The 25,441-nt window shown below is 39.3% G+C and overlaps 1 protein-coding gene across 31 annotated transcripts in view; it reads right to left on the reverse strand.

Moving 5' to 3' along the window:
* The window catches only part of NRXN3 (neurexin 3), a 1,657,938-nt gene that overhangs the window by 1,158,137 nt on the left and 474,360 nt on the right, over positions 1-25,441 (reverse strand). For 30 of the 31 annotated variants that reach the window (XR_011648289.1, XR_011648295.1, XR_011648286.1 and 27 more), the window contains 2 exons: positions 24,795-25,096; positions 19,151-19,312 (listed from right to left, as the gene is read on the reverse strand). Coding sequence is in view for 19 of the 31 variants with exons in the window: in XM_058292898.2 (XP_058148881.1) it covers positions 19,151-19,312; positions 24,795-25,096 (464 nt within the window). In the remaining 12 variants the exon portion in view is untranslated. Of the gene's footprint in view, positions 1-19,150; positions 19,313-21,183; positions 21,208-24,794; positions 25,097-25,441 lie in introns of all 31 variants that reach the window. The other variant, XM_058292865.2, reaches the window with a different exon arrangement.

A 25,441-nucleotide genomic window follows, 5' to 3' on the forward strand; every position in this document is an offset into this window, starting at 1 on the left:
CCATTCCGGAATCAAGCAGCCTCAAATCTATGCTCCTGTCTTTGTGGAAACTGATCTATTTGTGTTAGCTCTTCTTCTTAGGGTGGAATAAGACCTGATTCAGGGGTCACAAATGAAAACCTGAGATATTTCTCAAGGCCCCTCCTCTTAGGCTAGACCTGGACTAAATTTTTGTGTTCCCATCTCCATGAGACAGCTGAAAGTTCTGTTTAAGTTCCCAGTCTCTTCTATACCACTATCTACTCAACCATTAAGTAAATGTCCTGAGGGGAAAATATGTGCTGAATTTTGGTCTCACCTTGCTATATTTCCCTTATTTTTTCTCAGGATCTTACCATTCAAATCCTGTCTGCTACATAGCTTTCTGATGCCTTCAGATTGGCACTTTTTATACTTTATCCAGCTTTTCCAGCTCTTCTTAGTGACCGTTGAGTCTGACACAAATTTAAGTATCATATTCAGAAATCTCTCATAGTACCTTAAACATTCTATACAGCACCTTTTATTCTACATCCTAATTACTACAATTATTTTCAACCTGTACCCATATTTTCCACTGGTCTATGGCCCCTTGAAGAAAGTAACCATTCTATATTAATTCTGTATCCCTGTGGCTAGCACAATGTTTAATACATAAAAGATTTCATAAATGTTGGCTAAATTGAATTGAATTAAACTGAAAAAAGATACAATGAGAATATCCCCAAGGGGAAAATGTCTTTCCAGCTTCTTAGTACTACTTGAGGATGAATTGAATTTTCTCATAAAAATTATACACTTTATCACAGTTTTCAGCCTTTGCTTCAATTTCTCTTTCCCTCCCCACCCTCCTGCACTTGCATAATTTATAGGCCCATTTCACATTTTTTATTTCTTTCCATGTGTTTCTGTGTCTTTATCTTCATCTTCCTCTTTTTCAACCACTGAATACATTAAACAATTCATAATCTCACCCAAGAACACATTTATAATAAAAAATACTTATTGCAGTCAAAATATTTATGACTTAATAGAAGAATACAGATATAAGAAATATTAGGTCATGGATCGAACATCCTCAATGTGAATTTCCAAGTTAAACGTAAAAGTCATAGGGAAGTATGGATCCTTGTATTTGGCCATGGAATCTCATCTCCTTAAAGACCACCCTTGATTTAAAAGCTGATGGATTTGAGACCTCAGAGACAATCAGGAGATGGATATTTTATATCTGATCATCATTTGATCTCCAATACCTAACACAGGACCTGGCATAGACTAAGTGCTTAATACATACTTATTTGACAAATTAATCAATGAATGTTTAGAAGTTTACTGAAGCTCAATAAATCAGTGATGTCAAAGTTTCCATCCTTCTCAAACTACTTCTTTAGGTTGTCCATAAGACTATTGTAGCATCAAACTTCACTTTCCTTTCATAAAGTAAACAGACTGAGATCACTCTTGGCAGAAAAATCTCAATGTGTTTTTCCTGAAAAACTGAGTAGTTTTCTATGTATAGCATGTTATTGAAGTTAATTAATCAAGGGTAACCTCTTTAAGGGCAGAAGGCACTTCTTTTGCACAGCTGTATATCCATGCCAAACTGTAGGATCAAGATTTTAACATATAATACCCAAAATGAATATTTTTTCTTATTACAGAAAATGTAAGAAACACTTACACACAAAAGGTTTCACACTAGTAGCAATGATAGGTTAGGTCAACTAAATGGTCCTCAGAGGCTATAACCTGTGATGGCAGGAACTGTTAGGAGCCATAGGTCTGACAAACTCAGAGCGTAATCATACATTCCTAACTCTAGGGGGAACCCGAGATAGCAACCCAAGGGTTTCCTATCAACCCCTCAAGAGCCCAGCAGGGGGAAGCCTAAAGTGGACAAAGGGTTAGAGTATTTGGGGAACAGTTTGTGCTTTGAGAACAACCTTTTATAGCAGTTTTGGTGATTTCATTTTCAGCGCTGCAGTAATCATATCTACTTTGGGGATTTTGTTTTTTGCTTTATCTTCCGAATGTGGGTCTAATTCTGTGATCTCGTGTGTCTGATATTGTGAAAGATGGTGCATGTGAGATATTGGCATTGGGCAATAACATTCAGTAAGACTGAAAGAGCACTGTCAGTTTTACATGGAAAGACAGGCAGTTGTGGCCGATAAAGAGACCACCTCCGACCTGACACCTCAGTGGGAGACCTCTCATTGAAGCATGGCAGAATAAGAAGGAAATGAGATAGCAAATGCAGGAATCATGTAATTTATACATTTTTGAGGTCTCTAGAGGTTTGATAGGAACAAGGATCTTGAAATGGAAGAAAATTGTAGTTGTATATGTTTTATGTTATAATTTTGACTTATCCTATATTGATTTTTTTATACTACATCATCTGGTTTCTTGGTAGTATCAAATGTTGCCAAGGATATGAGGAAACAGGAACATTTATATACTGCTATTGGGAGTGTAAATTTGTCCAACCCCCTCAGAAAGCAATTTGGCAATATCTGTTAAACGTACACCCAACTTATGACCAAGCAGACAACTGCACTTCCAGAAAGTATCAGGTGGAGATAAAAAATATCACAGGGATGTTCACATAAATTTAACTGTACATAAATGCCTAACCACATCAGAAAGGGGGAAGGATAAGTGAAACAAAGTATATCCCTATAATAGAACACTGAATATCAGTGAAGAGGAATGAATAAAACCTACATGAATCAACACAGATAAATCTTGAAAATGTTATGTTAAATGAAAAAGTAAATTGTACAAAGATGTATACTGTATGAAATCAGCTACTTAAATTTCACACAATTAAATTATAGTATTTGTTCCTTAAGATCATAAACACAAATAGTAAAAATTCAAATCATGGAGCAGCTTCAGGATAGTTGTTGCCTATGGCATGGAAGGGAAGGGAAATATACAAAAAAAGTATTTAACTGTATTTGTGGTATTTTTATTATTTTCATTATTGGGAGAGCCTATTAGATAAATAGCAGGATATAATGTGGGGAGGGGGGAAGAGATTACTTCCTAGCTCAGAGTACAGGGTTCCCTTGAGTCAACTTTATATATTATATTCTCTAATTTCATTGGCTCTTAGCAACAATATCAAGTCTCTGAAAGTATGAAAAAATATTTTAGTTGTTGTCCTAGGTGAATAGCAAGATGTTTGTGCAGACAAAGGAACTACCAGGAATTTTCTGAAATTCTATAGACCTCCCTTAAAGAGACGGCCATACCCCAGGTGTGACCATAGGATGTAAAACTTACTGGGTTTAACATGAAAAATAATAGTATGTAGATAAGTGTTATAAGATCTAGGATATAAATGACACCTCATTGGTCCATGGGCTGCCACTTTATATACCATGGTAGACATCATTAATCAATTATATTAACGTTTTCCACTAAGATCCCAGATGTGACTTCAGAATCCTTCTCAACACTGTCGCTTCTAATCTATCTGGGCTGGCATAATAATAAAATTATTTGCTCTCATCATTTCCCATGGGGTAACTTAAGGCTTCTTCTCACCCTATGCTCAAGGAATAGGGGTTTTGAAATCGATCTAGGGCAAAACTAACTCCTCGTGGATTCAATAGAGCCACTCTAGAAAGGCTGAAAGCTTTTATAGTAAAGAGTAACGATATGTTAAATAGAAATGATCAAGGCTTTTCCTGGATCCCTATACTTGGGTCTCTCTTCCTTTGGCTCCTTTCTATATAATTGGTTCTCAGGGGAACTATCTGAGATTCCTTCATATCTTTTAGATTATGTAAATCTTTTAGATTCCTCTCATATCTTTATTCATTTTATTCCATGCTTTGATCCCTATAGGATCAAGTCCTGGGGCTGATTCTCACTTGGTATTCCCTCCTGCCTCCAATGCCTAGATGGCAAGTGGTAAAGGTAAGGTCCAAGGAGAAAAAGGCTTCTCAAATCTACCTCTTGTCTAGGCCTTAAGTAAGTTCACAGGACAAGGAGAGCAGATAGAGCTTCAAAGCGGCATTTGGTCCAACACATTCTATGTAATGGATAAGCACTTCTTCTGACTCTGGTACTTACCTTATCTGTCATTCTGATTGTCCATCATCCTACACTGACCACCTGCTATGTGGAGAACACATTGGTATCTCCATCTTCTTTTCCTTGGTAATTCTTGGATTATATCTTATGTCTGAAACAGTTTGTATGCCCTTTAGAGAAATCTTTACTCCTCTTTCATAGAGGGAAATTATTAAGATTAGAGGATGCTTTCTGTGGATACCTCCAAGGAAGACACTGAATTCAGGGTTGGAGAGCAAGGACTACTTTTTCTTGATTCAAGGAAAACATTTTAATGTGTCCTAGAAGATGTAAAAGTCATTGCTGCAAGGCTGCCAAGTCACCTGCCTCTCCAACCTTTCCCCCCTGATAGTCTATAAATACTGGAATTATTTACCCTGGGGGTCAATTAAAGAACTTTCACCCACCACACTCACTGCTAATGGATCAGCACTGAAACCACAACTTATTTTGCCCCAGCCACATAAACACATAGCATCATAAGAAATATTTTTCCCCACCAAAATTACCTGGACACATGCCCCAGGTATGAAAGACTCTATTTTCCTGTATGAGCACTAATGATTTAGATGAAGAGAAAACTGAAGCAAAGATTTTCCCTTGAGATGCTAAGAATCTGTCATTCTTAATTAGGGATTTCAAGTCCTGGGAGTAGGGTACATTAGCTAGATTTCAGGACTTCAGAAAGTTCCCCCATTGTATGCTGAATCAATCAGTGCCTATAAATGTATCAGCAGTCCCTAAACACCAATCACCAACCTGCCTTTAAGAGCAAATAGATCTGAATGAGGCTGTGATTCCACCAGGCCAGGTCCTGCCTTGTGTTTGCCTCAAGTCATGAAACTTAATCTGAGAGACCCACAAGGTCTCCAACTCCCCTCATTCCTGAGTCAGTGCTCTGCCCCAGTTTCTGTTAGGTATCTTGGGGACACTCATGAACTGTGGGCTCCCAGGTGGTCTCTGGGTGACAGCCATTTCTGCCCACAGGCCAAGTGCAGGCCTGGGTTTCTGGATAATTCTTTTTGGATAAGCTTATACCCTATTCTCCTTGAAACATCTGCAATAACAGTGCCCTTTGTCACTTGGGTTGGGCCATGACAACCTACCTGTCCCTTGGAATCTGGATCACCATCTCAGTACATACACTCCCAACTTGGCAGGTCTCTTAGAACCACAGCACAGCTCCACCCAAATCCTACAACCTCCAAATGCCCAGTGCCACCTGGTAGAAGACATCCATAGCATCAATAGTGCACAAAACAGTGTTTGGAATACTAGCTGCCTATAAAATGGAACAAATCAAAACCAACCAAAAAGATATACCCAACAGCCTCTGAAGCAGCATTGGCTCCACCAGTCTTTGTGCCACTGTCCAAAGGAGGAACTAAACACAGACTTGATTCATTTCCCCAACTTGTAGGGTCCCCTGTCACTGCCAATCCCACCTGGGCCTGTTAATTCACGACAGTCGACTTAGATTTCAGGTAACAAGATTTAACCTGCAGTAAATCCAAATTTGCATGAAGAAAATGGGCATTTATTACATTTTTTATGCCTACACGCCCTAATGCGGTGATTGACCACTGGGCCCATTTACTGATAAGCTGTTCATTAGAGAAAAACCTGACAATTAGCAATGCTATCAGAATCCAAAATTTCAAATCTTGTTCAGAAATTCAGTTTTGCCTGTAGGGACTAAAACGTCACAAAAATCATTGAGCAGTCTTTCTCACTGCTATTTCCGTGAAAGCTCTGGTGTTAGAAATCTTTCAAGGTGAGAACTGGTTTTATAATTTTCACTTTTTTTGCGTTAAGATTTTTCTTAGCTTTCAATTTCTTTCATGAAATGCTACAAAGGAGGGAATAGCAGTTACATATTTGTTGGTCCATATTAAGCCAGAATTGGCTCACAGGAAGCACTTTTTAGGAACCAGTATTGTTACAATGGAAGCAGAGACCACGGGGGTGTGGCCTGCTCCTGCTGAGTGCATTCAACACTTAGGCTGCTCTTCTCTGCCAAGGATGTTTAGCTCCCAGGCTTCATAGGTGCAGCTCTCACATCTCACTTTTTCCTGGATCTTGGTGCTCTTTCTCCTCAGCTCCATTAATTGGAGAGGATCCATGAGGTACAACGTCTAACCTATTTTAGCTGCAATAACCCAATAGCCAAATGTAATCAATTCAGCATTAACTGTGCATTTAATAAATGGTAGCCATGGTGTCTGGGCCTGGAGACACAAAGATAAATAAGGCACAGTCTGTCCTCAAAGGGCAAACTGTATTTTGATGCCCCAAACCATATTTGGACTGCTGCTTGGTTCTTCGTCATTTGTGTTTGTTCTTCTCTCATTATGAGTAATTTAGTTGAATTCTCTCTAGAGAACACCACCATTTAGGCAGAGATGGCAGGTGGAGTTGTTTCCACTATCTCATCACCTGCTAGTCTCTCTCCCTCCCGAAAGTCTTTGGTCAGCATTGTTCCTAACAGTGATTTTTGCCACATGATAATTGCATTTCATTATATTTCTTCATAATTAGGTCCTTCAAGTGTTTTGTATATGTAAATATCTTCTCACCAACTACATTTTTTAGCTACTTGTGAATAATTTGTGCAATAAACATACAAACCAATTAAGATGGAAAACTTTCTGAGAGCAAAAAATCCCACCATATCACTGTATATGGGGACCTCATATTTTTGAATGTAACATTAAAAAAATAAATAAAGACAAACAAACAAAAAACCAAAAAAGTTCATGGCATTCAGCAAATACCCTAAATTGAATTGAACTCAATTGAATTGACATTATCTTCCAGACAGTCTTTGGAGCCTTAAAGTTACAGTTCTACATAGTATGTGTTCTACTTGCTAAACACATAAAAAATATCCCTAATATTTAACTGTCTTGCAACTGTAGCTGTTTCTGATGAATACCACATAATGGGTTAATTTCGACACAAATTTATTAGTTCATGGTTGTAGAGGCCAGAAGACCCAAGTCAAGGTGTGGGCAAGGCCCTGCTTTGGCCCTGAAGTCAGTAGCATTCTGTTGCTAGTTTGCCTCCATCACTGGGTTTCCTTGTCCTCCACCTCTGCCTCTTCTCACATGATGATCTCTCTCTCCTTGTGTCTGCCCTACTGCTCCCTCTGGCTTCTGGATCCTCTCTGACCTTCTCTGATTCACTGCATCCAAATTTCTTATGCTTCTAAAGGACTCCAGGAAAATGGCTTAAGGCTCACCCCGATTCAATTGGTCCATGCCTGAACTAAGAATACATCTCCAAATGGACCTATTTACAAATAAGTTCACACCCACAGAAATGCAGTTTAAGATTAAGAACATGTCTTTGTTGGGGTACATAATTCAGTCCACCACAGTGGCTTTTAAATTTCATTACCATAAATAGATGCTGAGCCCCACAAGCCGACAACATCATTAAAATCTAATGATGGTGCTAATCAATTAGGGGGAAGGACATTATAAGTGCAAAACATGAATAATAAAAAGATTATATGCAGAAATGCATTTTTTAATGTTTACAGCAGCTAAAAGTTAGAGCTATAAAATATGTTTAGCGGGATTTTCTTATATGTTCTTTATTTAATGAATGCATAAGAAAAGTTTGGAATTTTTTTTTGTGTCTTCTATCTTCAGGTTTCCCACTTCTGTTAGGTTTTTTTGCCTCTATATTTTAATGTGATACAGTTTCCCTTATTCAGAAGCAAAATTGAAAGATTACCCATAACTTCTGAATTCTCAGTTACAATTGCACTTTAGTTTTCAACTTAGTGGTCCCTTCTTTGACAGTAAACGCTGCTGACTAAACCCACCCAGAAACTCTTTCTTGGCTTCTATGATATCACTTTCTCTGATTCTTTTCCCTCCCCCTAAATTTTCCTTCTAAGTTTACTCTTCTCTCACACTGATGACTTTCAAGCTTGTTTTTTAATTCACTGTTCATCTGTTTGCTAAGCTCTCTTGCTTGATTTCACCAATTCTGATATGTTTAACTATACCTTATATTCTGGTGAATCTAAACTAACAACTCCAGCTATCTGTACTTGACCCTGGTCTGCAGCTACCACAGTTACCTCCAACTCATTATATCTAAAACTAAACTTAACATTTTCCCTCATCATTTTGTCTCCCCTCTAGCATTTCTCTTCAATTAATGTCACCCATGCCAGAAACTTGTGACATCTCTCTACCCTTTTCTCTAACACTGAGTAGGTTGACACATTTTGCCAATTACTTCCCCAATGGTTTTCTTGTTTCCAGTGTTACCCACCTCTAGAATAAAGTCCAAGCTCTGGCACACATACACATCTTCAATCTTACCTCATGTCACTCCAGCAATACCAAACTCTATTTCTACGAAATGTGTTAATATAATAAGAAAGAAAAGATCTTGGCATATAGAGAAGAGGTCTTGGCATATACAGAAGAGGTCTTGGCATATTGGGAAACATTAACTGCTATTATCATCACCATGTCCATATTCCTACATCTTTATCCTTGTTATTAGTTACCCACATCTACCATACCATGCTATTCCACATTTCTGTGTCTTTGCTGATACTATTCCCTTTCCCAGAAATTGTTCTTTTTGCCTAACTCCTTGCTTTAAGAAAGAAAAAAAAGTTCTATTCAGACTCTTTGTCCTTCAGGAAATCATCTCTAACATCTTGGGTAAGTTGGGTAAGGTTAATGTTTTGGGCTTTAATGTAATTCTCTGAAAACTTTGATCAAATAGCTTAATAAATTGCATCATAATTATCAGGTTTTTCTGCCATTTCAACTACAGCGTGAGTGGGCAAATGACAGCCTTCAGGCAAAGTCCAGCACATTACCTGTTTTTTAAATACAGTTTTATTAGATCACAGCTATACATATTCTCTATGGCTGTTTTCACTCTACAATGGCAGAGTTTGGTAGTTATGATAGAGAACATATGACCAGAAAAACAAAAAATATTTACCATCTAGTCCAGAGTTTCTCAACCTTGGCACTGTTGACACTTTGGGCCAGAGAATTCTTTGTTGTGGGGAGCTGTCCTGTGTATTATAGGTTATATAGGAGCATTCCTAGCCTCTACCTACTATATGCCATTAGCAACCTCCAATTTTCACAACCAAATATGTTTCCAGACATTGCCCCCAGTTGAAACTACTGACCTAGCCCTTTATAGAAAAAGTTGCCAACTCCTGAACTATAAGATCTTTCAGGGACATTCATCTTTGTACCCCAAACATCATGTCTAGAACATAACTTCATAACTTCATAAACCATTAAAAGGTTATTGGATGATTAAAAAACATTTCAAAGCAATTTAAAATGTGTATGTTTAGACTTGAAAGGGACATTGGTGATCACCCAATTTCACAGCTTAATTTTTGTTTCCTTTAGCTTTTTAAACATCACTTCTAAGAACTGTTACATGAACAGTATCTATGAAGAAAAATTATACTAAGAAAGACAAACTTCATGACAACCCCATTTGATTGCCAGAAATTTATAAAAATGTGAAATCACTACTTTTGTATTTCATATATGCACATGTATTTCTTTTATCTATGAATGAGACATTTTTTTCTTAACTATGTCTAAAAAGAAGAAGTTATCTTATTTTTATAATGGGATCATTTCAATTGTGATCACAATATAGATGGAGAAACAGCAATTTCTTTATAGTCAATCAAGAAATCCTTAGAGGGCAATAAATTACCTTCTATTTTTCTTAATAAACCTAGAGTATATACATCATTGCTGGAGCTACACAAACCTCTCTGCTTTCAAAGGGATTATATGCCTGCTAGAAAAGCTAACAAATGAATGCAAGATATTTTACGGACTAAACAAATGAGAATAATAACTTTCCATGTGCCAGACTCTGTTTAAGGTTTTACTGTTTCCATGTGCCAGACTCTGTTTAAGGTTTTACCATCTCATTTGCTCCTCATAAAATCTCTATGAGCTAGGTACTATTATGCTACCATTTTATAGATGAAAAAAGTTACTTACAGAAAAGCTAACTAACTGGTCCAAAGGCACGTATGTAGTCAGTGCCAGAACCAAAAGTTGAACCTGGCAGCCCAGGGCATCCGTCTATTACATGGGAGGTCCGAGGTTCAAACCCCGGGCCTTTTTGACCCATGTGGAGCTGGACTAAGCGCAGTGCTGGTGCGCAAGGAGTGCCATGCCACGAAGGGGTGTCCCCCGCATAGGGGAGCCCCACGCGCAAGGAGTGCGCCCCATAAGGAGAACCGCCCAGCGCCAAAAGAAAGTGCAGCCTGCCTAAGAATGGTGCTGCCCACACGGAGAAATGACACAACAAGATGACACAGCAAAAAGAAACACAGATTCCCGTGCCGCTGACAACAGAAGCGGACAAAGAAGATGCAGCAAATAGACACAGAGAACAGACAACCGGGGTGGGGGGCAAGGGGAGAGAAATAAGTAAATAAATAAATCTTAAAAAAAAAAATTAAAAAAAGGTTAGAGCAGACCAGCACATATTTGTAGCCTAAGAAATAGGCAAAGATTAGGTCAAAGGCAGAAGAAAGAATGGTGATAATTGAAAAGCAAAATCCAGGAGAGGAAGAGATGTTAAGTACAGTTGAGCTTATAAATGTGAAGGGAAACCTGGACCCTAAGATAAAGGGAGACAGAGAAAGAATTAGATAGGTGATAAACAGGCAGATGAGGCGGGGATGAGCTTGATAAGTTGATGTTGCCTAACTGGATCATCTTAGAAAAGCAAAATGTCTAGCCACAGATTTGTTCTTCTTGCCACCTCTCTCACTGTGCCACAGCCACCATGGTCTCCTTGCAATTTCCTGAACATGCCACACTTGCACATGCCATGGGCCCTTTGTTTACTTGCAGATTGCTTTGATTGGAATGGGTCTTTCCCCAGATCTTTGCATGACTGACTCCTTCTTTCATCTTAAGTCAAAGCTTAAATATCACCTCCTCAGAGAATCCTTCCCAGACCACTCAGCCTACAGGAGATCTACCCTCCCTGCCCCTCACTATCCCTTTATCCTCTTGACACTTTTTATCATCATGATGCCCCTTAATTAGTTGTTTATACATTTATAATCAGGCTCCTTGAACCATAATGTAAATTCCACAGGCTCAGGAACATTATATACCATCTCATTCACCACATACTCCAATACTTACAACAGATCTTATAACAGACAAGGTACCCCATTAGTATTTACTGCATTCCTTAATAAGTGAATGAGTGATACACTGTCGAGAAAATGGGTATAAGCAGTAATTGGAAGTTTAGAGTAAAAATTCTAAAACTGGTGTTTATAAATAGTCACTAATTTTTTGAAGAATATATTCCATACATTCATATACCAGGAACTATGTTTAACTCTGAAGAAAATATTCAATCTATATAAATCCTGGTCTCTGTCCTGTAGAAGCTCAGTCTATCAGGGAAACATGAACACAGGTCATTTTAAAATATGTGCTAAAAACAGTAATAGCAATTATAATGAAATTATAAACCAAGGCCTGTGGGAGAATACAAAAAAAGTGCTTCTAACTAAAGTTTGGTAAACAATTCCACTAACGTGCTGTATATATATATATGTTCCTTCTGAGTATTGCAAGTAAATGTCGAGGGTTAAGGAGTAATCATAAGGTAGAGGAGACAGGCAATATTGACAACTTTCCCAAGATGTTTTTCAGTGTAAGGAAGGAAGAAGCTAAGTTTTAAATTGAGCAGGAGACAGGATCAAGGAAACGACTTTTGAACACATCTCTAACTGAAAGGACGGAACACAGGTGAAGAGAACATTGAATAGTTTAGTCCTAAAAGGGGCTAAATCTCAAAGCAGGGAAAAGAGAATGGTAGTTACACTCAGAGAGGAGGATGAGAGACAGGAGAAAAAAAGGTAAAAATGGGACTATTTGGAATTAAATCTATAGTGGAGGGAGGGAAAGTTAGCAAGCAAAAGCTGGCTAGTTTTATTTTCTCCATGAAGTATGAAATAAGACCATCTGCTGATAGTGTCTGAGAGGACGAGGGAAAGGGAAGGAGGAGAATTTCATTGGTTGATAATTGGTGTGCAATGTTGCTACCCTATGCTGCATCTTCACTGATTTATGAAGTGAAAAATCTGTCTTTATCTCTCTCTTGAAATCTATGCAGGAGTGAGTTACAGCAGCACCCCATCCACATGGGGAGCACAATACAAGGTGACAAAAGCACAATGACACTAGCAGAATAGTTGTTTCTGTGTTTGCAAAGCAATTTTAGAAAACAATAACTAATTAATTAGCTCAATGATTATTTTTTCCCTGTAGGTATTTGCATGTAAGGACTCCTTTTTTTTTTTTTATCTCCTTTGAGGCATTTTGAAGACACAAGAGATTTTGTCTCAGTGGGAATGTTGTGGTAGATTACATTTGCTGTAAATAAGTACCATTTTTAGAAAGCAATGAGTTCCACTGAATTTATCTTGAAGAGAGGGAAAAAAACTGCAAAGTTAAATAAGAGATTCACAGGATCAAATTGAAAATTCATAATAAGCCTAAAAATTAGCCGCCCCTCATTCTGGATTTCTGAGGGCATTGAAGGCAAATAGCTCCAGCTTCATAGGAAACATTGGGCTGGAACCAAAGCAAAGCTGTGGTGGGCAGCTCAGGGCAAAGGGACTCAACTGCTCGGGCTTTATACCGAGAACAGCTAGCTTCCTCTCAGTCCCAAAATGAAAATCATTCCTTCATTACCAGGTTGAGCAATATCAATTTGCCCAGTCAAAGTGGGAAATCAAGTAAAAACTGCATTTCTCTCAGTCCAATCAATGACAAGGTGTAGGAAATAGGTAATTGTATCCAGTTTCCCAGCAGGACATTTACACCTGATTAAATGACCTTTCCTACAAAGTAGAGCCTCTAAATGGTAGTGAAAGACCAGTCCTTAGAGGAGGGTTAACCAGAGACTCACTTCCTTTTCCTGAGGAGCTTTTTCCATTTTTAGTCTTCATCATTATGACCTTGTTAGTAGAGATGGTAACAGTAGACATGATGGTAATAGATCAGCTCGAATCCTTAGGAACTGTGTGACCCTCAGCAAGATAGTCACCCTCAGATGGCCAGATCTGATCATTTATATTAATAACTACATTAGCATTTCCACAGTGTTTCACAGTTTAAAGTTCCTCCATTTTTTTTTATATGGAGGTGACATAAAAACTTTGAAGTATTAGTATTTCTTTTTACAGATGAAAAAACCTGAGGTTCAGAGCAGTCAAGTGGCTTGCTGAAAATCATGCAGCTGATAATGAGTCTAGGCAAGTTCAAGTTCTGGACCAGTACTTAATAAAGCCCACCATCCTCTCATCGTCCATGTCAACTCTGAAACACTCACTTGGTCTTTGCTCACCCTGGCACCACACCAAATTCTTGATCTAGGAAAAGGGGAATATTTAAGTACAATGCTGGCCTAAATTTACCTGCACAGATAGAGCCATCTATCATCACCTGATAAATCAAGAAGGATCCCAAATTAAGAACTAGGGGACACAAAGTAGGGAGAATGAGAAGAGGAGGGAAAATAAACTATAGTAAGTGAAAAACAGAGTACAATAAAAAAGGAAAACCAAGAGAGAAATTAAATATTGCATGAAAGACAGCAGTAAAAGACAGTGAGATAGGGTAAAATAAGTGTATTAAAAAAAGAGAAGAAAAGAAAAAGCACCAACAAAACACATTATCCCCAAAGCCCGCAGGTGCCAGCAATTCAGATAAACGTATAACAATTAACAGAATTAACACAGCCTTAAATAGCTTGGCTCACCAGATGTGGACGCCTATAAGGGTTCTATAAAATATAAAGTTATTACAGATTAAACCATTAATCATCTGTTCAGAGACTATCTCTGGCTGCAAAATCCCATTTGGTTTTAAATGGCTAATAATCATAAAGGGATGTGGAATGTAATGTGCACAATGATGTTCTACCCAATTCTTTTTCCTTTAAATATATGTTCCACTCTCCCAATTCTCTTGCTTTTCCTTCATCTCCATTAGAGATAAGCCAGGCCATCCCAGGCGCCTGAGCAGTTCTTGAGCTTTCCATGGGCAAATGGAGGCACCAACATAAAAGTGGAGAAGTAACAGAGTAAAAGAAAGGAGAATGGTGTAGAAACAACCAAATCAAACACAGAAGATCCAAACCCATAGGAGGTTATTGTAATGTGCTTGAGTAAGTGCCTTGGTCCTGGTGAATCTTACGGGGATACTATCTGTGCAACTCATTCTTGGCTTGACTTTTCTCCACCTCATTGTGCTTCATCTAATGGTAATAGTGCAGTGAAACCAAGGCAGAAGAAAGGAGAAAAGCCCTTGTGGGGAGAGTCATTGACAGTGAAATGGGAGTCAGAATGAAGTGCTTTTCTATAGAAATTTTAAGACTAACAGAGGCACGTTTCCAACCCCAATGCTGAAGCTGGATGGACCATGCTTCCCATCCCTGCTCTTGAACTTCCTAGGACAAAAATATACATTAGGAGGAAGCAGTAGGTAAACTATCTCCAGTACTCAAGAAGTGAAGACCTGATGGACAAGATGTCAATCTGACCTTGTTACTCCACTGCTTATAGTCCTTCAATGGCTCCGCATTACCTACAGAACAAGGCCCAAAAGTTTAGCATGAAATAAAATCCTCTATGACCCAGTTCCTACCTAATCTCGCAGCCACATCTCCACAACTCCTAATCTCTTATTTTATGCCTTGAAATTAGCAAACTGTTTATAAGTTCCCCACCCAGGTGCCATGTTGTTTCCTACCTCTATGCCTTTGCTCACACTGCCCCATCATCCTGGAGCACCATTCCTACCATTTTTCTATGAACACCTACTCATTCTTATAGACTCATCTTGGTCATTATCTCCTCCACAGAGGCTTCCCTGAGCACTGCTCTACAGCAGCCTCATTGCACCTGTGAATGCCCCTTTGGGAGCCTTTACTGCCTTTTATTGAAATTATGGTTGTGTGTCTTCCTCCCCAACTACCTGTGAGGTCCTCTAAGGCAGGATCTTTGTCTGATCCACCCTAGTACTGTGCTCCCTTAGCATGGACCTTGGCATTGTAAGATTCAGTACATATTTGTACCAAAACTCCAAACAACTTTTGAGCGCCGTGAAGCTAACTTTCTAATTAATTTAGCCATTCATTCATTCCAGGTATATTTATTGAGCAGATTTTATATACCAGGGACTGTGCTAGGTATTGGAGTTACACCTGTGAACTGATAAATGAAATGAACAAATAGACATGTTTTAAAGACAATAAACAAGGTAAAGACTAGGAGTGGTCATGACAGTATGTTATCTCTATGTCACGTAACTTCTAATCACATCTTCAGCAAAAATGAGAGAATTATAGTGGGGCAAACTTCAGAATAAAGTTTTTATTTTCCTTGACAGTGATTTCCTAATATGGGAAATATAGAGATATAGAGGGGCTAATGCATATTCCCTTATGCTTATATTTACATTCATAAACGTTTTTAAGGTGCATTACATAATCCATAGTAAAAATATTATAGCAAAACATTCTCATATGATGCTGTATGTTTTTCACTTTTATGTACATTATTTCATAAAAGTTGTGCCAAAAAGGTCTTATTATCTCCATGTTACAGATTAGGAAACTGAGATTCAAATAAGGCCAATGACTTATTGAAGGCACATAGTTGCTGATAAAGTTGGTATTCACAACCAGGTTTTCTGATTTTAAATCCCAGTGCTTTTTTCATTTTGGAATACTATATCTCTCAAAGCCTTTTTAATCCTGTTCTTCCTAGGGGAGGTTCCAATCCATTTCTCATAGCTTTGCTGAGGCTTTTGTGAAATACTTCTTTCCTATCAGATAGTTGGCAATTTCTTAAAAGATTCAACTAGTGTCATGTCAAGATACACTCAAGTCATCTCCAGAAAGTCACATGGTCATTAATGCCTATGAAAAGTTCCCTAAGAAAGAAACGTATTAATTTACAGACATGTAATATGACTTGGAAAATATGTATAGAGAGCCTGCTAGGTACCAAGAACAATTCTCAGAACTGGGGATACAATAAGAACAAAAATAAGACATGTTAAAGCATGAAAACATGAAGAGAAACAAGAAGCTGATTTCATGATGTTTAAGTGGACACATATCTCACATTGATAAGTAGGTTCCATGGGGAATCACAGCACCAATTTGATAACAACTTGGCCACTCATTGTTAGGGTGTTTGTCATGCTTTCAAGTTAGAAGGTGGGCAAACAGGAGAAATCTATGGTCAATTTGGCTCAATTATGGAGCCAGACCTTATCTTTTAGGTGTGAAATAACTGTAGCTTCAAAGATAAAACCTGTTTTGTGCCATTTGCAAAGAAGCATCAATGACGTGGAACAGAAGTTTCCTAGCCCCTTTACCAAGTTCCAGATCTGAAGAAAATGACACATAAAAGCACCTAGTTCAGTATAGGGTAACTTAGGACCACAACTGCCAAGAGAAGAGAGAGAAAGGAAGAATGAGAATTAAGGAAATGAGGAAGGAGTTTATTTAAAAACTGGAGACTGTTCTAAAGGCAAATAGTTAAAATGGGTAAGTAAGTGGGATTTATCAAGAGTGAAAGCCCAATGTAGGTAGAAGCTCTTAATTGTTTACTAATTTGTAAGAGACAACAACAGAGAACATGAGAAGACTTTCACATACCTCTCCACAGAGAAGCGAATCATAATAATTAAATGGAAAGCCTGAAATGTAGGGCTACATTAGACTCAAAGCTATCTTTTTAAAACATTCAGACACATGAAAAAGCCTCCAAAATCCTTTAAAAGACAGTAAAGAGAGATGCAGGTACAAATGAATAAAGTTCTAATTTTGCCTACCATTTCTCCCAATATTTTGGTATCTTTTTTTTCTAATTTGGTCTAGACTTAAAAGCAGATTTGTGCTGCTTGTGAAGGTATGTGTTATATATATATTTAAATCATTAATTACAGTTATTTCTACTATTGACACTGTTTATTCAGAACTGCCTTTAACTTTTAAGCTTTGAAGTGACATTTGCCACAGGATTTTGAAATTTGCCTGCTCCCTACATGGGCAGTATAAGCATTTGTGTGTGTGTGCACATGGATTTTCATTCATTTCAGATTCTGCATAGCAAAAGCCATCAGTGGCATCTTTGTGTTTTTATAGGCCTCTTTCAGAGTGTACAGGAACATCATTCTTGATTAATAGACAGATTTGTGGTTGAGAAATTTCTCCTTTGTCTCAAAACACATAGCCGAGAGATGAATCATGTGCAGGTGAAAATAGGTCCTGGAAGGCACCCCTCAGTGCTGTTGGGGGGAAACTCCATGTTTCACTACAGAAATGTATGAGCCGCCCATGGCAATCAATGCCTCATTCATTCATGAGCCACAAACTTGGTAACAGGCGAGTTCCTATCTGTTTCTAATGAGAGTGCAATTCCAACGTAGTGTGATTTAAGTGGTTAAGAGCCTTTCAGGGTTCATTAGAGAGTGAGCAGTTTGTGCCTTTATCCAAATGGGAATAAATCCCACAGTGCTCTATGTCTTTCACAATTCCACCAGGAATGACATTGGAATCCCTGAAACAGCAGAGCCCAGGCAATGTCCACCAGAGAGGAAAGCTCTCTTCAGGTCCTCTACTGGGATTCCTCCTTCAGACTGAGAGCAATACAGAGTTGTAATTGGAATTTTCCCTCTTTTGTTTTGTCTCTCCTTTCTAACGCTTCCTCTCAATTCACACATGGTTTAATGCAACAAGGTCCCACTGAAAAACCACTTCCTCCCTTAAACTGGCCCCCACCTAAAATTTATCTCTGTGTCCTCGATTTAATTAGAGCCCTTAGTCTGTGGCACTGAACCCATGGTGCCCTACACTGTGATTATTCACTTATTGATCTCATCTCCTGTCCTCGATTGTAAAGTCCATGGAGACCACAGCTTGAAAAGAGCCACCACGTCTCCTTACACACACAAAAGCACCCAATGATTATTTGATGAATAGTTTCATTCAATAAATACTTATTACACACCCACTATATGCCAATTTCTTTCTGGACATGCTCAACATTAGATGGTGTGAATGAAGGTATGTGCAATGCCATCTCATATATAACTTAAGTTCAACAAATTTTAAATCACCATAAGACGAATGAAATATGCCCTGCCAGGAGGCTCTTCAGATGGCACAAGGGATTTCATCTACAAGAAGAAACACTGTTAGCTTCTCAAGGAATTTCCCCAGGGAAATGGTATAGATATCTTAGGCAATCAAGCTTATCTTTGATTAAACAAAATGTTCACTGTACTACTCTGATGACAGAGTGTTCAGAAAGAACTCACCAAATCAAGTCTTATTCTTTTGCCTCAACAATTGACCTTAGAGATTGAACTTATACTTGAATGAGGATCCTTTGCTCTCAGACAGAGGTCTCAACACATCAGCTACAATAGTAATAGATGAAAAATGGCAAAGCCCCACTGCTTTCTCACAGCTACTGGCTTTCGCGGGGGGGAAGAAAAAACAGTTTTCTGGGCTTGACTATTACATTCTGAGAATTTTTCTTTATCTAAAATAATGAGAATCTTGGGAACACCAGGCTTAGCAAAAGTAAAATAAGACGTATATTTTATTCTTGACAAGACACACAACCACAAATTGAGCCATTTTTAGCTACAGCGTTCCTGCTTGCTAAGCCAAAAGCACAAAATCAAGCTATACACAGTTCTAGTTCCTTGTGATTTCAAAAGGCCTTTCCTCTATTTTATTTCACTTAATTTATAGAGCACACCTACCTATGAGATAAGATTCCCCATTAGTTAGATGAAGAAACTGAGTCACAGAGTACTTAGGTGGCAAACTCAAGATCACACAACCAGCCTAAGCTGGGTCCAAGTCCAAAGACTATTCTGCTACAACCTATGACCTCAAAGAAAAGATTAGAGGTCACATCTACTCATTGACCTGGAACACTCATTGGTTCTTAAATGGTCACACATTGCATTAAATGGAATTTTATGAAATTTACCTCTTTAAGACAGCCCATGAAGTTGTTGCTGACGGGTGAGCCGGGCAGGTCAGCAGTGCTTGGGCTTCCTCCCACATAGAAGAAGTCATCCGAGCCTAGCATGGTGTAGTCCTCTTGAGTGTAGCCTGTCGTGGTTAGGATGCCATCCACAGAGATTGTCACCTGGCGGAGGGACATAGGGACAAAAAAAAAATCCCAGCAATGACCTTACAGTCCTATCAAAAAACAGTGGCTTCCCCTACTTGTGGCGTCATTTTCATTAAGATTTTGGCGAGGTATTTTTTCTAATTTGGCTTCATTTTGGTATGTGCAGCCAAGTTCCATTTTCTGGTCTGCCTCCCTATGGCCCAAGTCTTCAGTGGTCCCCTGCAGATCCATGGGAGAGTTTGTTGGAATTGCCAACTGTATGCCTAGTTCTACCCATTGCACGCTTCACTCAGGCAGGCTAGAAAATGGAACCATCCTCAGACGACATCACTTATTTCAGTTCATTGGTAAGAATGATCATTTATTTTGTAAATGATTGTTATTCAGGGTGGTAGTGAAAAACAGCAACGGAGACATTTGACAGTGGAGTTGGTTAGGGGTTGGTCTTTGGTTGTTGATGATTTCTTTTCCTTTTTTTCTTTTCTTTCTTTTTTTTTTTTCTTTCTTTTTTGGTTCATACCACACTGACAAACATGCGCTCAGAAAGGGAAGAAAAAGGGCCTAACTTTTGATGTCTCATGGATGATGCATGCCATGAACTACCCCAGGACACCAACCCTTACCCGCCTTAGCTGTCACCACCACCACCACCACCGAGAGAAGAAATGACCCAAAACGAAAAGGCAACTCTAACAAAATAAAGAAACAATGAGGCATAATAACCAAAATAATAATAATAATGCCCACAGGGGAGAAACAGCACCCACACACCCAATACCCATGAGAGGTGCAGACAGCAGAGAGAAAAGATGGGGCCGCAAAGCGTGCACACACCACACACTAACACGCCCATGCAGAAATTTTCTGGAGCCAAGAGAGAAGGCAGAAGAAAAAAGGTAGGTAGGGAAGTGGTAAAGGACTGGGAGAAATAAAGGAAAGAACCAAAAAATCCACTTCATACTTACATGCACTGAACAAACTGAAGATGAAGATGGAAGTGGCGGGGGGGGTGGGGCGGGGGAAGCACTCAAAACTAAAGGGTAGTTTTTTTCCCTGCCTGCCACCTCCCTCACTAAAATAAAAAGAAAAGAAAAAGTCCAAAACCAACCCCAAAATATATGAAGGATGATAGGAAAATGAAAAAGAGTAGGAAAAAAAAAAAGAAAAGAGTGTGGAATTGGATTGGTGGTTGGTAGGTTGTTAGTAATGAGGAGGAGAATGAGGGAAACGAGTCTGATGCCCATAGGGAAATACACGAGACAGAAACATGCCATGCAGAGCCTGTGAGGAGAACACAATTGGTAGAGCTCCTTTTGGCCACGGTGGGGGAATATGGTAAAAGAAGGGAAAGGCAAATTAGAGTACTTTCTTCCCCAGATCACCTGTGACAGCCATGGCCACATGAAAGGGAAAGAGCAAAGGGTTCAAGGAGCAAGGAGAAGGACAAAAAAAGGGGTAGGAGTGTCGGGATAGGAAGAGATAGAGAGAAGAAAGGTCTCACTGTAAATCTATCAATCTCTGCGGTCCCTAGTCTGTAACTTGGAGGTTGCAAAATAAGAAAACAAAACAGAACAAATTTAGCTAAATGGAAAATCTTTTTTTAAAATAAAATACTTGTAGGAAAAAAAAAGGGGGAGGAGAAAAGGAAACCATCCCCACCAAACCTGGCCAAATTTCATTTCCAGGACAGATGCATCCCCTTCCATTTTTATTTCTTTAAAGAAAAAAGAAAGGCTTGCATTTAATTCAACACAAATTTAAAAAGAAGAAGAAACAAGTTCAAAGAGGTTTAAGGGGGTTCAGGGAGGAAAAGGGGGGCAACACACGGCAAACCCAAAAAAAGAGACAATAAGAATGATATCTACCAGACAATGTAGTTTGTTTACCATAGCGTGTCCAATGCCTGAGTGCTTTGCGGAAAAGGGGGAAGAAAGGAAATTAAAAAATTGTGAACAGAACGATTGTTAATTAAAAAAATTAAAAACAGAGATGAGTCGTTAGGGTGTTAGTACATTAGTTGGTTAGTAAAATGACACATTGCATGAATGATCTTGTGTTAGTTTTTCAAAAAAAGGCACCCAACAACAGAAAAGGCGAGTGGGGGGAGACAATGAGACCAGAACTCTATGGAAAACCTTGCCAGCCGTCCGGGACACAGCCAGGAAAGGAGCTGTGTTCCATCTTGTCATGTAAGGCTCCCCCCTCTTCCAAATACCACACAGAACAAACCTCAGCCCAGTTAGAATCACCATCACACTTACTTTCCAAGGACTCTTCAGAGGGAACACTGCCCCCTTTCCCTTCCCACCCCCTAACACATACACATTTCACCTGCTCTGAAAGAAAAGATACCCAAAGGTTATTGTTCCACATGTAGATAAACAGGTAGAAAGAGGTGAGATACCAATATGAGGGGAATATTTTTTTACATGTGACTGACTACATGGATGGACGAGCATGACCTTGTCCTAGAAAGAAAAGAACTTAAAACATTCACTGATCACACCTATCATAGGAAGTCTACACAATGTAGCTTATTCTGGGTTTCCACAGGCAATTTAAAGATCCATGTACCTTCTTGACTTTTGAGGATTTATGGTGGTAATGAGAGGAATATTCTCTTTCATTTCCTCTCAGTTTAGAATGCCTGTGTCATTACAATGCATTCAAGAGATTAGAGTCTTCTTTAGTACCCAATGATGTTACTACTTTTACTTTCCCAGAATGCCTCCTGTCTGTATGTCTTTCTTCCCACTCCCCCTTTAAAAATGCTTTTCAAGATTTTAAATGATTTCTTGCAGGAATTGCTGAGAGGATCAGCTGGTGAACATGATATGCGAAGCCCTGCAATTAGCGTCCTTGTTGTTCTTCAGATACTAAATTGCCAACACACCCTAAACTGGGAGGCAGGAAGGCTGAAAGACTGGTAATCCCAGTTCAGTGCTTGTGGTTGAACAAAAGTAGAACAGAGAGGTAAAGCAATTTACTTGATGGTCATGATCTTGAACCCAGGCAGGCAGGTCATGGGCAAAAAACAAAAACCAAAAAAAACCCACTAATCCCAATTATAGTCCACATTGCTTCTTGGATCAGAAACCTCAATAAAGTAATCTGCCATGGGACTGACTTGTCTTAAAAACAAAACCATGTGTGTATAAACATGAAGGAAGAAATGACTAGAGTTCTACAACATTTGGCAATGAATACTCTAGGAAACTCCAGGTAAGCTTTCTTCAGATGAATTTTCTTCCAAAAAAGCCATTCAGCCTTAAAAAGGTGGATGAGATTGCCATAAACTATCAGATGTATATGAATCTTTTTAAAGTTTAATTGAAATAGACAGGGGCATCCCATCCCTTCAAATTTATCCTCAGGAACTCAAAAAGATGTCATAAATGTATTTTAATGGGCAAAATAATCCTAGATTATGCACTGCTGAAAGGCTTGGTTTGCGATATCAATTCTGCTTTTCTGAGATTTCCATCTCTTTCAATAAACCGCATTCAGCTGCACGCATGCAGCCAGGAGTTCAACTGAGGCCGAATTTTAGGTGCACTTTCTCGCAAGAGATTAAATATCCCCTCTATCAAGAAATACCCCAACACCCTAGAACCCTGTAGCCATCTGGACCAAATGCTCCACTTAGCTGCCTCCTTGGTACCAAACAGATGCAGTCACCTTTTAGATGGAAGGCTGGGCACTGTAAATCATGGATGAGCTCATAATCCTTCTGGAACATAAGGTGCTTTGCATATTCAGCCACCACACATGGCTGGGGAGGATTGTAATCACCATTTCACAAATGGAAACTGCTCTAGAAAGGGGAAATGGTTTGTCCAAGGGCACAGAGAGAAGTTGGGCTTTAGAATTTGGAAGAGAAACCTTCCAAGCCTGCTTTCCTCTAGTTGGTCTGACTGAAACAGCACAACTCATTTGAGTTACATTTTTGCTTATCCTCTCCCAGTCTAAAGGGCTTAATTGGGACCTGATTCTATTTTAGAAAAGTATTATACTAGAAATAAAAGCGAGCCTTTCTTGGGCTAATTGGAATCATTCCAGAATGCCAAGGAAGTGTGTGGGGTAGAGAAAATTAGAGAAACAGATTGGCTGGTGAGAACCACAGCCTAATTCTGTTCCCCAGTACCTGAAAATTCTCCCCTTAGCTGGCTCATGCCTACAGGGTATAATTGGGTATCTGCCAGTCAAAACTGGCAAAAGGTCACATTTTCACCTTTTGGTCCAGCCTCTGCAGCTCAAACATATCAAGCCCTTATACGTTAGCAAATGGAAATTTGATTTGAGTTCTCTTGACTGTTGAGATGGTCTCCTCTGGGTATGTATGGAAAGGGTTGATGAAAGAAAACATCAGCAATAGGGTTCTTTGGCCTTGGAGGAAAAACACAGAACAGTGATTCAAAGATGTCCAATCCCAGTGTTTTAAGATGATTGGGCCCTTTTGTGTTATTTGGCAACTTCACCACAAATAGGACAGACTCTCCCAAACAGATGGCCTCCACAGCATTCTTCAGCATGACATTGGGTATTACGGCTATCATGTGCTTTCAAGTGAAAATGACAACCCGGAAAAGGCAGTCTCATCACAGACCTTGACTTTGATGGGAAATGCTTTTCTTTTTCTCTTATGGGCTGGTAAGGTACTACTACTACTATTTACTAAATTGAAAACAACTTCACTTGGCTAAGGCTCGCTGAGGGTGTTGTCACCTGACCAAGTGGCCTGCATAGACACGGCAAGCGATGGGAGTTCTCAAGCATGGAGAGAACCGGGAGAGGCTGCTCCAAAGTTGACTTTTTAATTTGAGTGCTTCCATTCTCCAGGCCTCCCAGTCAACTGAAGAGTCTCAGAGGTAAAGACAGGGGCAGTAAAGTAGCCACCGCATCAAGGAACAGAGAAACAGGAATTTAGAAAGATTCCAGCTAATCAATTCCAAAGCTAGAGGTTAAAATAACAGGAAAAGGGGCCGGGGGGGTGGGGAGGGGGCAAGCAGGGAGAGGGAGGGTAAATTAAAAGGAAGAGAGAAAGGAAGACATTCTCTGGAGGGAATTAAAATTATGGCATCATGGCAATGACTAACTTAATTAAAAAGAAAAACATATATTCAAAGAATGTGTAAAATCTACCAAGCTGCAGAAACAAAACACTGTACCCAATCGAAGTTAACAATAATACGATAAGATTTCAATGTCACTAAAGAAAATGATAAAAAGGAAAGCAGAATAAAAGAGATGAAACATTTATTATTTATACCACTGAATTTTTTTCTTAAATAATAGCCACAAATGGAGAATTGAAGTATGAGAAGAAACATATTTTAATAATTTTCCTTGTGAAAATGCGAAGAGTGGGACAAAATTAGACTCTGACACATTCAAACCCTTCTCTACCCTCTCTACCTCGTGCATTGCTTACTTTACCAATTTCCTGCCCAAATGCCTAAGATGAGCCTTCCAGGCTCTCTCTCCCCTCAACCATTACCTGCCGAAGGTTGCGTGTGACTTTGACATCATGCCAGGCGTTGTCGTTGAATTTGCCATTCACAGGCTCCACGATGGCCTCAAAGGCCCCGGACCCCAGGTTAATGACCAAGGAGACCGCGCCATCCTTCAGAGCCAGGTTGACATAGTCAGCTGACTTGCCCGTATGCAGGATGAGCCCGTTTCGCTGCCAGGTCTTAAAGGAGAGGGTAATCTCATCGCTACTGCTCTGGATTGGGTTCTGGGACAGGTCGTAGCACAGGTACTCTGAGCCTCGGAAAGTGGCCACATTCTCCTCTCGAGCTGTAGGAAAAGGAAAGATGGAAGAGGTCAACACTTAACTTGCATGAGGCAGAGCACTGCAAATACCAAAGAGAGCATGCCCAAGTGCACCGCTCCTGCCAATGGGCTGATACTGGCCTGATATGCCTTCCAGCTCCTCCACACAGCTTATATCAAAATACCAGGAAAATCAGCAGGAAAGGTAACTGCAGAGAAGCTATTTGTCTTCATCAGGATAGAAGATGTACAAGATGGAGAGCTTTTTGCCTTTCCTTAAAATTTTCTCTAAGAAAAACCTGAAGGGAAATTTCTGGCAAAATGGTGAATTGAGGCTTACATTGCTTTTGCTTTAGTGATGGCTTTTAA

The sequence above is a fragment of the Dasypus novemcinctus genome, chromosome 3 (assembly GCF_030445035.2).
Source record: "Dasypus novemcinctus isolate mDasNov1 chromosome 3, mDasNov1.1.hap2, whole genome shotgun sequence".
NCBI classification, from domain to species: Eukaryota; Metazoa; Chordata; class Mammalia; order Cingulata; family Dasypodidae; genus Dasypus; species Dasypus novemcinctus.